This window comes from Anas acuta, chromosome 5 (assembly GCF_963932015.1).
Source record: "Anas acuta chromosome 5, bAnaAcu1.1, whole genome shotgun sequence".
NCBI classification, from domain to species: domain Eukaryota; kingdom Metazoa; phylum Chordata; class Aves; order Anseriformes; family Anatidae; genus Anas; species Anas acuta.
Genome location: NC_088983.1, coordinates 18,027,337 through 18,039,347, shown reverse-complemented (window position 1 = coordinate 18,039,347; position 12,011 = coordinate 18,027,337). Strand labels below are relative to the sequence as shown.

Genomic DNA, 12,011 nt, shown 5'->3' with positions numbered 1-12,011 from the left:
CTCCTCTGCTAAGTACCTCAAGAAGGGTGGAACTACCTCAGGCTCCTATCACCACCTTCCCGTAAGCTTATACGTGTCTATAGTCTAGTAATAATCTAGAGGGATATAGTCTAGTAATAATCTAGTCAGAGATGTTCATCCCCTTCCTCCTAACCTAAAAGCATTTCAAAAACTCTTTTTTTTCCCCCAATTTACACAGAACCACATAACCTTCTGATAGGTGTGTTCCCACTCTCCACCCTTCAAATAAAAGGGTGAGGAAAAGAGTAGGAAATATGGAAATGAAAGCTTGAGATAAGGTGTGTCAGTACTAACCCCAGTCCTGCATTAACCCCTCATCCCCTGGGTGTTACCCTGTAGGCATTTTCTTCCCACTATAAAATCAGAGATCCCTTTACAATAGCTGCCTCATCCCAGTGAGTACCCTCCCACAGTAGGCAGCCTTGGGATCTCATAAATACAGCTCTGGAGCAGAGCCTAATTTTCTGCTGATAGCTTGAATGAGTGTGAATTCTACTGGTAGCATCGACTCGGTGCTCTTATGCAAAGTCCCACAAACAAGTTCCTGCCCCGGGCACTGCCACAGACAGTGCTCCCCGCTACTCAGACTTCCCTGTCCAGGTGCCCGTTCACTCCTCCGCTTACCAACAGGCATCTCTCTGCAAGTTACACTGGTGTTTCAGCACCCTGGCAGTCCTCAGCTAGTGGCAAATTGCTACCGTTCACTGCTGCAACAGAACACAGCAATTCAGCATGCTGGAGGTAGTGTTTTGGTACCTTAAGTCACTGGTGGAGGACAGCAATTTGGGCTCTTTCCTACTGTAGGAAGGAAAAACCCGCTCGCATTTAAGATCCTCGGAATAAGTCCTCTCACAAATTCCTACAGCAGTTCCCAGGGCAAACTTTCCATAGCACCCAGCATGGAGTTTGAAGAACATAAGTAACAAATTAAAATGTACCATCTCCAAAATGACTTATGGATAACCGAGTAAGAGCCACAGACATCATTTATGGTTACAACTGCTACTTTCCACAGCCCCCCGTCCCCATTCTGCTGTACCAAAGAGTAAATCCAAAGCAGCTCCTCTGAAGTCACGAGTCCAGTCTAGTGTGAGAGCAGAAGGAAAACAAGTAATTTTCCAGGGCAAAAGGGGCCAATGAGTGACCTACCAAAAATTCAGGAGGAAAAAACCCTAATGCTAAAGTAGTCACCCTGCTTCTTCCTCCCTGCCGGTCTGCACCTTACGTGACCTCGGTCACTGCTGAGCCTGAGACCACTTGAGCCACAGGAAATTTAGGGCTTGGGGAAGCAAGCTGAGCTGCCTATGAGTACATATAGATCCTGCCCATGTCCAGACTCTTACAAAATGTTTATTCTCCAGCAAAGACGGCCACATTTCTATTGCCATTGCAATGATCTCTACTAAACGTCCCGGTACTGCAGTGAGGAGCACGGACACTGGTTTTGCTCCAAGGGAAAACGTCTCGGGAGCCTCTCGCTCCCAGCGGCACAGCCGAGGAAGGTGCTCCTTGGCCTCGGCCCCGAGGCCAGGCAGCCTCAGAGCGCCCCAGCAGCAGGTTGCAGACCCCTCTCCAGCACCAAGAGCACTGCTAGGGCAGCACAGCCTCTCTCTCCATGATTTAAGATGCACACTACTCCCTCCATGCTCAAATTCCTCCAGTGCAGAGAAAATATACAGAAGTTAAATCAGAAAATCTAAGGCATAAACTGTTACAAACATTGAAGCAGGCACAGGATCTATTTAACCTTCAAAGATTCCATAATGCAAGCTTCAAGGACAGGGACTCCTAAGTGCGCCTGGACATACTGCCTGTTTGTTGTTGTGTTTTTTTTGCTGCTTGTCAATTAAGCACTGACAGGTGATTGATTCTGGCACCCCCTCTCCTACCTGTAATAATTTCCAGTCTCTGAAACTGAGCAGGTATCCAGCCCATGTTTGGTGAGCTCTGAGGCACGAGAGGAAGCAGGAACAGCTGGGCGAGGGGCTGAAACTTACTGGGAATTAAATCGAGTGGCAGGTGTTAGCAAGGCAAAATTAACCATTGTTTTTTACTTGAGAACTAAAAGTGAAGGGCTGAGTCACGGCAAACCAGTTGCCACTGACAAAGAAAAGCAAAGTCTCATAGTTCTTAGCAAATTTCTTCTTTATAACAAACTGGCTTAAACTCCACGTACCAACAAACAAGCAAGATCTATTCATGCTTCATTAAAGCAAACTTTCCACACTACCTTCTTTACACAGAAAACAGGAGACTTTCACTGGTTCAAAATACTGTATGCTGAATCAAATAAAAGAAAATACTTGTAGAGGGAAGTCTTCCTGAGCTTAAAAAACATGACAGCCTTATCTAGCAGTGCTCTGCCCAGTCTCAGAATGACACAAGTCACTTACTGCTAAACACGAAGCCACCACCCATCAACACACAAATACCAAAAAACTTAAAAATAGTCACGCTGGGCTTCTTCTTCATAAGGATTTCAGCCTGTGTTACCCTGGCCCGTTTGTTTAACTGAATTTATCAGGAAGACACAGCAACAAGAAGGCAGAAAATGATTCAGGAGGCGCAGGTACAAGCAGCCAGAGGCCGCCTCGCACATCCCGGCACACTGGATGTCTGAGCACCATGAGGAGGAATGGGAAGCTGCCGCAGCAACTTGCCACCATCCTGGGACGGGAGGCAGGTCCTTCGGCAGCTCAAAGCCTACCCCAGGCTGCCAGAGGAGTCTCTGCGACTGCCGCTCCATCACGGCCGGGCCTCTGAGTGCTTTGCCAAGAGGTCTTTGCCCAGGAAGCCATGGCACGCAGCACAACTCGCTGCTCTGCTCCAGCCAACGTGAAAGGCTTTGCTTCCCCCTGAGGAAAGGAAGGAGGAAGTCTAAAGGACACGAGTTTTGTAATTAAAACGGATGCTTTGATGTGTTGAAGAACTGAAGCGTGAGACAAAAGCAGCAAATGCTGGGCAGGACGAGCACAGCCCCCAGATCCGCAGGTCCCCTCTAATTCCCTGTGGTGCAGCCTTCATTAGTGACATGTACAGTGCCTCTCCTTAGCCATGCCCTTCCCTAGCTGCTCCTCAGAGCATCCCTAGCACAGCTTCCCTCAGAGCCACCTCTGCTGTTTCTATAAGGCCTTTGGACAAAATAAACGAGCGAACCTTACACAGGTGAGGAAACACACGTGTGTGTGCCCACACTCCCCTCTGCAGTTTTCTTAGGACCATTTTCAGCCTAAGAGCCATGCTGCCGCTGGCACCCGCCTGACCATGATGGCCATGAGCTAAGCAGGGAGCTGAAAATGAACCCAACTGAATTAGCCAACTGAAAATAACCCAACTGAAAATAAAGTTTTCAGCCAGCTCGCCGTGCAGGGACACGTGCTGCTAAGAGCTGGAGAGGGGCTTGCAAGCCAGCCCTGGGGCCGTTTAATCCCCCAAAGGGAATTAAATCAAGCAAAGGAAGGGTGGCCAGGCCAGGGAGGGGCTGTGCCTGGTGCTGGCAGCCCAGGCGCTGATCAGGTTAACCAGCCTTAAAGCACCCCGAGGAGCTGCTGAACATGAGCCACTTGAGCAACAAAGTCCTGCTCCAGGAGAAAACCAGAAGCCAACTTCTTCAGCAGAAGAAAGCCTCCAACTGCATTTGAACTTCTCTCCTGAACTTCTCGCCTGCACCTGGGGGTTGTGTCTGGTGCTCCAGCCTCCTGCAGTCTCTCCCCTCCGGCACTGCCTCTTGGGCAACCCAGCTGAGGGCATTCCCCATCCATCCTGGCACCTGTGGGCTGTCTGCTGGCCTGTGCTGTGGCCTGAGCCAGGGAATCGGGCTGAAAAGCAACTCAAGAATTGAAAGAGAGTGGGGAAAAAAAGCCAGCTGGATCAAATCTGAGAGCAGATCCACGGTTTGCCACTGGAAAGCAAAGTGTGCGTGTCAGCAAGGTGCTGGAGCGAGCAGCCACCAGCAGGGCAGGAGTGGCCACGGCGAGCAGAGGCAGCGCTGCTGGCCACGCTTCGTGTCGTGTTAGCGAAGGGTGGGCAGCACACACGCGACCAGTTACTCCAGTTCATTTATCCGAGGCAACCAGTCTGCTCTGGGAGGTCAGAGCCCACTGACGTGGTCAGCCATCACAGAGCTCTTCCCTGCGAGCAGGGTACGGCAACCGGCCGAGCCCCAGGCTCAGAGGACTCCCCAGTCCTGCCAGTTCTTCACGTCACTGGGAGGAGAGCTGATGGCGCACTGCACAGCCCCAAACCGGCTCACACACCCCGGCACTGCTGCGAAGAGTGAGGTACGGCATCAAGTCAACCATCTGGAAGCCAGTCGAATGGAAGAGTATTATTTCCACACAGAGCTTAGGAAATCTAGTATTAGTATGTCCTGTATGATTTCTTGGTTTTGCACTTCAAAACCAAAACTGAAAGAGTAAAGAAAGCTCTCCACAAATTGTCTGATATCTGGAAATCCCGTATTAGGGGAAAGTTCTGGGGACCACTGTGACTTCTCCAGAAGGAAATGACTCTCATTTCTTTAAAAATGATTTGAGGAGAGAATTTCTGAGAAGCTAGATAGCTTTTTAATATGACAGACCAAAGCAATAGAAAATGGATTTCAAGTTCAACAAGACAGATTCCAGCTTAGAAAAACACATTTCCTTTTAACAATTTGGGAAATTAACAGCTGGATCAGTTTATTTAGGACATTATTTTACTAACAGAGCCAACATCATCTGAAGTCCTTGACATGAGTCTGAGCATTTTCTTTAACACTTTAGCTCCACCAGATGTTACAAACCCAGTGAAATCCTACCATTTGTGCTATTTGGGACAGTGCAGGTGACAACAATATCAGAAGTGGAGGAGGTTGTTTCTATCCCCAGCGTGCCACGCAGCTCTCCAGCACATCTTCCTGAATATGGTTAGAAGAGGAGGATAAGAGGAGGGAGGCGACCATCACCATTGTGTCTATGCAGATTGGATTAGGAAATCTCAATGAAGAACAACCAGGCTCCCTCCGCTCTGGCTCCAGCTGGCTCTTATCTTTCTGCAGGGCTTTACCTGACAAAAGCCCGGTGTTATCACCTCGAAGGAGAGATGCACACAGGAGGGACTCCTTACTGGGAAGTCCCCCACCATGGTGCGGCACGGCGTGCAGAAAAGGTGTGTGTGAGATGAGTACAACTTGGAGGCCAGCTCCCTCGGAGCCCTACAACCACCCGGGAGCCCTCAGACCTCAGAGCCCGCTCCAGACGGAGGAGGAGCCTGGCTGGATCTCTATGACCCAGTTATGGTCCACGGACTTCTAAGAATAACTCCTACATCAAGCGAGGAGAATTTTCTTCTCCCGTCCCCATAAACATATCCCTTACCCTCGTTACATTTTTATTGAGACGTCCCTCAGCACGAGTGCCAAACAAACCTTTAAGAGTCTTGAATTTCTTCGGCGTGCACGTGGCTGGGGGCACACGCGTGTTTCCCTGCCCCAGGCAGCACCGGGCGCACACAGCGAGGAGCCCGCTGCAAGGAGGGGTGCAAGGAGCACAGGGCGAGAGCCTCAGCTGCTGCAACTGGGCGCTGCTGTGCCAAAACAGATCGCAGAGAAGCCAACGATCTCCTTTCCCCTCCTTTCACAGTAACGATTGAGAAAGTTGCGTTCACGGAAGGCACAGACGGATCCATGCCCTGAAAACACACCCTTTGTTCAAAGCTGGAATCCCTACGCGGGTAACACAAACCTTCAAGGGGGAAAATAAATAAAAATGGGGCTTTAACAAAATGTTTCAGCAGACCCTCAGCTCCAGCAGCACTAGTGGGCGCAGCTATAATTACAGCAAACCTACATAATGCGTCTGAACTAGCGGAGCCCTTTCCCTGCGAGCAGAGGAGCTGCCACATCAGTAACTCTGTTGCTAGGGCAACTGCTTACTTTCCATATCAACTGCAAACTCGTTGCTGTGGAGACACATATACAAGAAAAATTCCTCTCCATAGCCAAGGACCAGATGGTAGGGAAGTCGGGGAAGTCATGGGCTAGCGGGCTGTGCTAAATGGGACGTACGCTAGAGGACATTCAGATCCCTGCGCTCACAAAGGGATTACTCTGAATGGTGGGGCTCGCGGGTCCGGCAGGACACACAAAGGGGAACCCCGCTTCTGCTCCCCGCTGCGTGATGCTTTACTCTCTGGCCAGCTGCTACTAGACCCCGAGCTCAAGGCAAAGAGGTGTGCACAGGCCAGGCTCAGCATTTTCCCCTCTCCAGCCCTTCTTCATCCTGAGGTCGGCCTCGTGGCCGAGCTCTGCGTGCAGCCGCCCTGCCAGGGGAGCCCCACGGCTCCACAGCTGAAGGGGACGGTGGTGGTGGTGTCCCCATCAACCTGGGGGACGTCCCACAGACCCAGGGGGGACCTCGTTTCCCAGCATCGGACCCAAGAGCACCAGAAGAGGCAGGCGGAGCGATGCGGCCTGCGAGCCCTTCTTTCCCTGACAGGGATCTCAGGCCAAGAAACGCAAGAATTTGTAGGCACGCAGGAAGAGCTGCGCGTATTAATTACATATTTAGCCCCATGAATATAAATTAGGGGAGCCCAATGCTGAGGAAACTACCAGGCGGAGGGAAATCGAGAAAGAATTAAGTGTTCAGCAGAACTTTTTTTAGAAAAACGATTACTGAAAGGCTCTACAAACAAACACTGGAAAGCACAACTCTGAGAGGAAAAGCTTCTAGCTTTTCACAATGTGTCAACGCACATCAACTAGCAAATGCCTGCAATTCCCAGCACCGATTAACTCCTTCCCCCCATCCTGCACATTTCAGAGCCTCGCTTGTTGGCGTTTCAGAGCACGCCGTGTGCTAAATGCTCTTTACCCCCACATAAAAGCAGAAGGACAGACAGACTCCGAGCCTGCAGCCTGCAGAACCTGGCTGCAAACTGGGAGAAGCGGCACGAAATGGTTCCTTGTGACAAAGACCCCTTCCCCCCAGGTCCCAGGGACCCCACTCTGATTCACAGGCCGCCTTCTGAGCACGGGAGACGCTTGCTGTGAAGCACCCAAATCAACCCTGAGGCTGCAGGCACGCACATGAACATATTTCAACGCCAGCAGTTGAAGTTTGCTGCTTTCCAAGTCCACAATTAGCTGTCAGGCACCTGATTCAGCAATCCTGACCAAGCGCCAGCTCTGCGCCCGGGTCTCAGCCGGCCGTCCCTCAGCCAGGACACGAGATAAAAGCAGCAGGGTGTTTCAACAGCCCGAGTCTGTGCTTTTAAACTTTCAGATTTTCGTCTCAATTACCTTAATGCTGGCAACCAGCAGGGTGACCGGCTAGTTATTAAGGGCTCAGGAGCACAAAAAGATGGAAGAAATTCTCTCTCATAACCTGGGCTTTCCCAGGGAAGCACAAACCCCACCTAGTTACCGCTATAGGCAAGGACTGCCACCACACCTCATCGTCTCGCTAGGTAACCACGGATCTAATCGTGGATTCGCGACGTAGGTGACGAGTCATGCACTGTGCTCCTCCACTTCCCTGTGGAGAAGGGCTTCGTGGTATTGTTCGTATCATCTCGGAAGGCTGCCAGATATTTGACAGATATACATGAAGACGAGTTCCTCATAGGAAGGAAGCTGTAATCTAAACAGTCAGCTTGTAAACAGAGGAAGAGGGATAGAACAAACGGCAATGCCAAACATTCGCCTGGCCAGTTACAGCATTTGGGGTTTTTTAAGACTATTGTGTTAAGGCTTCTTATAGTCTGGGGCAGGGTCATAAAAGCCTGGTGTGGCACTTACTATTACAGTCTCACTTCCACACAAGAATTTAAGGCTGGTTTGGACGAAACAAGATCCAGTTCAAGAACAAGTTTTTTAATCTCACACACAATCGTTCACAGCAGCTAATTTGTAAAAATACCAGTGTACAGTGTGTCATCTTCAATATGTGGACAGTGGATTCCAGGGAACGACATTAAAAATAAATAAAGTCAATCATTTAAAATGGCAAAACTACTGAGAAAATAAGTTAATTAATCTAAAATGGAAAGCTGTTAGCTTAGGGTAGTGTAAGATTCTCCCTCTAGAAGAAAAAAGCTTCTATTCCACAGCATTTAAAGTTAAATCGCACCCAAAATAGGGAGAACAGCACCACCAACAGAAGTCTAGCTTCAGGGTAACCAGTGACGAGACAATCACAGCATTTACTTAACCGGCATACAAAAGCAGAGTGCATCTATTATTTCTGCCAGAAGAAAGCGTTCACTTTCTGATCGTCAGCCAACTGCAGAGACAGACAGTCAGCAGTGTGATTGTACCTGCTACTTATTCCACCAACCCGTGAGAGGGACTGTGAAATTAACCTGCAAGCTGGGGTTTTTATCGGAACACTCATACTTGGCCAAAGGTTCACCCAGACCACTGCTTCTGGAGGCCATCCCCTTCCGAAAAGGAGATCTGCTCCCAGTCTGATTTATGCAATAGAAGGTTATGCAAAGCACTGCCTCCGCCGCTCGGCTCATTTCCCCATTCCCTCACACACAGCCTCTTCCTGCAGATGCAGTTGAGGATCCAGCAATGAAACCAGACAGCAGCTACAGAGATCTGAAAGCTAAAAATCTGTTCCCCAGATTCCGCCACTGCACTGTTCCCAGAAGCTGCAAACGTCCAGAGAGAGAACAACCGCGTTTTTGGTAACTTTCCCCTGCGATGCCAGACCCATCTCCTCTGTCTGAAGAGCTTCTCTACAACCTGCCTGAAACAGAATAAAGCTTCCTCACCAAAATTCTGAACTACTTCTGCTTGGTTTAAAAAAAAAAAAAAAAAAGTTTTTTTCTGCTTACAACACCCAGCAGTAAAAAAAGAGATGAACTCTTACATAAGGCATACCCTTTCACTATACATTTGTATAAGCCAAGAACAGCAAGCAGCCTATTTATAACATGATTACATTCATCTAGTATAGCTGGAAACCATTACCACAGCATGGTAACTAAAAACAATATTTAACCACTATGCATGAAGACACCAGCTGGGGGGAAAAAGAAAAAACACACACACCGAGTACTTTCTTACAGATGTCTAGACAATGAATTTAATAAAATCAGAATGAGCCATGCTAAAGAAATGTTGGCTCTCTGAATTTAATGAACTACATTACCAGGGACAGCATTGCGTATTCTGCTTTTTACTATTATGAATTTATTTTAGGACTAGCAGGTGAATTTTATCAGAGCCAGACAGGTTTCCACAGTTCCGAACTTACCTGACTTCTGTCTTTGTCCACCTTCTTAAAACACTTATTCAAGGATAGATTATGTCTCACAGAATTTTTCCATCCAGTGGGCGCGTTTGCAAAATATGGAAAGTGTTCTAAGATCCAGTTGTATATATCCTTTACAGGCAGTCTTTTGGTTGGCGAGTCCTCGATGGCCATAAATATGAGGCAGCTAAAGGAGTACGGAGGTTTGCAGTTGGGGTTCTGCTTGGCATCGTAGGGCATGTCAGAGTGGGCAGGAGACGGAGGCGTGTCGTCACCGATGTCCTGAACGGGGCTAACGCTTCTTAAGACCGAGTCCCCAAAGCTTTTCAGCAAGTTCTTGCTCTCGTGTAACCAGTTCAAATTTGTTAGTTCTTCATCTTCCATGGCCCCTTTATCTAATCTGATGGCAGGCAAAGAGAAATCTAGGTCCTCGTCATCGTGAAGTGCCTTTGATAAATCACTATCTTGGTAACGTTGGCTCAGTCCGCTGGGCACACTAATTCCTGAGCCCTCTGGCTTCTTACTGGGCGGCATGACTGGACCCATTTAGGCAGAGACTCCTAGGAGAGCGAATCCAAAGCGAGGGGAAAAAAGAAACAGAGAAAAAAGTTAGCTCATGAAAAGATACTGCAGAACATTTTGACAGCTTTTCCCCAACCAGTCACTTGGCCTTTTGCGATCTGTATTAAAAATGACAGACTCACATAAACAGGCATCCCCAAACGCTGAGTAAAATAATCCAAAGTCAGGAAAAGGAAAGAAATTTCAGTGAATGGCGTAGGATGATAATCTTGATATGCCTCAGTGCTGCGTGTACTTGAAGCCCCATGCAGGAAATCCTAAAGGCACATTCCTTTAATGACGAATACGTGTATCAGATCAGTGAGTGCTCTGAATGTATCACTTTAATAGGCATGTAAACTTAAAAAAAAAAAATAAAAAAATAAAAAGAAGGGGGGCATATTACAGCAGTTGCTTCAGATTAAGTTCAGCTGTTTCACTTTTGAGGACAATACAGCAGCGTTGTGATTAAAGGCGCTCTGGCTGAAGGCTCAGGCAGACGAGCATCCAACCCAATTGCAGTCCCCATTGCAACCAAACTCCAAAATTACAGCCGAGCTCCCAAAACGCAACGGGCGAGAGCAGGGAAGGAGGCAAGCAACGCACAGTAGTTTTGGGAGCGGGGCCAAGACACGGGGAAACAAGCGCCAGAGGAATAGAGCACTTTAAAAATGTATGTAAACAGAGACAGCTCCAACACGAGCCGGGCCGGGCCGGCCCTCAAACATGGCAGAAAACAGAGCCGGGGGGGCGGCACGCTGCCAGCCTCAGCGGGCCCTGGGGATGGGGAGAGCCGGGGGGCTCGGGGGGCCGGGTGATTCGGCCGGGGGGTGAGGGCAGCGGTGGGTGGGGGTGAGGGCAGCAGCGGAGCAGCTCAGTGAGAGCCGCCACACACTGCCCCGGCTTCCCGCACAGCACAGCCGCCAGCGCTCAGGTCTGGAGCCGCGAGCAGAAGCCAAATAAAAGCGGGGCGGGCTCGCAGCGCACGTGAGGCACGGGCAGCGCCCGCATGACCGCAGGGTGCCCGTGCCGGGACCGCCGGGGACGCGCTCCCAGCTCCCGTGGGCGCGGGGCGCTGCCGCCGGCACAACTTCGCCTCCGCCAGTGGCGCCCCGGGAGCGGCGCTGCGCTGGTGGCGCTGTTGCCATGGCGACGCCGCGGCTGCTCCCCGGGCACCGGGCGCTCCGCAGCCCGCCCCGCCGGGCCCTCACCGCACCGGGCGCTCCCGGGGCTCGGCGCGGCCGGCACGGGGAGGGGGGGGGGGAGGCAGTGTGAGGGGGGCGCCACGGCCACGGGGAGGGGTTCGGCCGCTGCCCGCCGCCAGACAAAGGCGCGGCGGCCACACGGGGCCGGGGACCCGCGGCCGGGCGAGGAGCGGGCAGGGGGCGCGGGGCAGCCGCAGCCGGGAGGGGGGGGGGTAAGGGGGCGGTGCCGGCCCCCCCGCCCCGCTCCCTCCGCACTCGGCGCACGGCCGGGCCGGCGGGGGGGGGGCCGCGCGGCCATTGGGCAGCGGCGCTGCCGATCAGCGCGGTTGCCAGGAGACCGGCGGGGCCCGGGGCGGGCGGGGGCGGCCGGCGGCGCGCACCCCGCTGCTGCCGCCCAGATGTCAGCGGCCGGGCAGGGCCCGAGGCGCCGCTCCCGGCCGGGCTCCGGCCTCACCCCCCCCCCCCCCCCCCCCCGTCCCCCTCTCCCCTCCCGGCAACTCCCGGGCAAGTTGCGGCCGGGCACGGACCCTCCGGCCCCGGACCCTCCCCGCTCCCCTCCCGGTTCCCTCCCGGCCCCGCCGGTGCCGTGCGCGACCCCCGCTGGCGGCGGGGTCCGGGACTCACCTGGCGGGGGGCGGCCTCGGCGCGGCCCCTCGGCGGCTGGCAGCGGCCCCGCGCCCCCCACACCGCCCCCCCCCCCCCCCCCCCCCAGCCTCAGCCCGAGCCCCGGGGGTGCCGCGGGGGTCCCGGCGCAGGGGGCGCCGCCGGCAGCATCGGGGCCCGGGCGCGGGGCCGCCCCGCAGCGGGTCCGCCTGGGCGCGAGCCGGAGAGCGAGAAATTGTTTCCAGCGCAAACAAAAAAAGGCGACACATGACCAGGGGAGGGAGGGGAGAGAGCGAAAACGTGGGCTGGGCCTGCCCGGGCGGGAGAGCCGCGGAAGGGAGGAGGGAGGGAGGGAGGCAGGGCCGGGGGGGGGCCGGGG

At 52.6% G+C, this 12,011-nt stretch overlaps 1 protein-coding gene across 7 annotated transcripts in view; it reads right to left on the bottom strand.

Moving 5' to 3' along the window:
- FOXN3 (forkhead box N3) overlaps positions 1 to 12,011 on the bottom strand; it is a 196,209-nt gene that overhangs the window by 118,550 nt on the left and 65,648 nt on the right. For 6 of the 7 annotated variants that reach the window (XM_068682978.1, XM_068682980.1, XM_068682983.1 and 3 more), the window contains exon 2: positions 9,267 to 9,823. In XM_068682978.1, coding sequence (XP_068539079.1) covers positions 9,267 to 9,809 — 543 coding nt within the window. In that variant the 5' untranslated portion in view covers positions 9,810 to 9,823. Of the gene's footprint in view, positions 1 to 9,266; positions 9,824 to 11,653; positions 11,881 to 12,011 lie in introns of those variants that run through there. The other variant, XM_068682979.1, reaches the window with a different exon arrangement.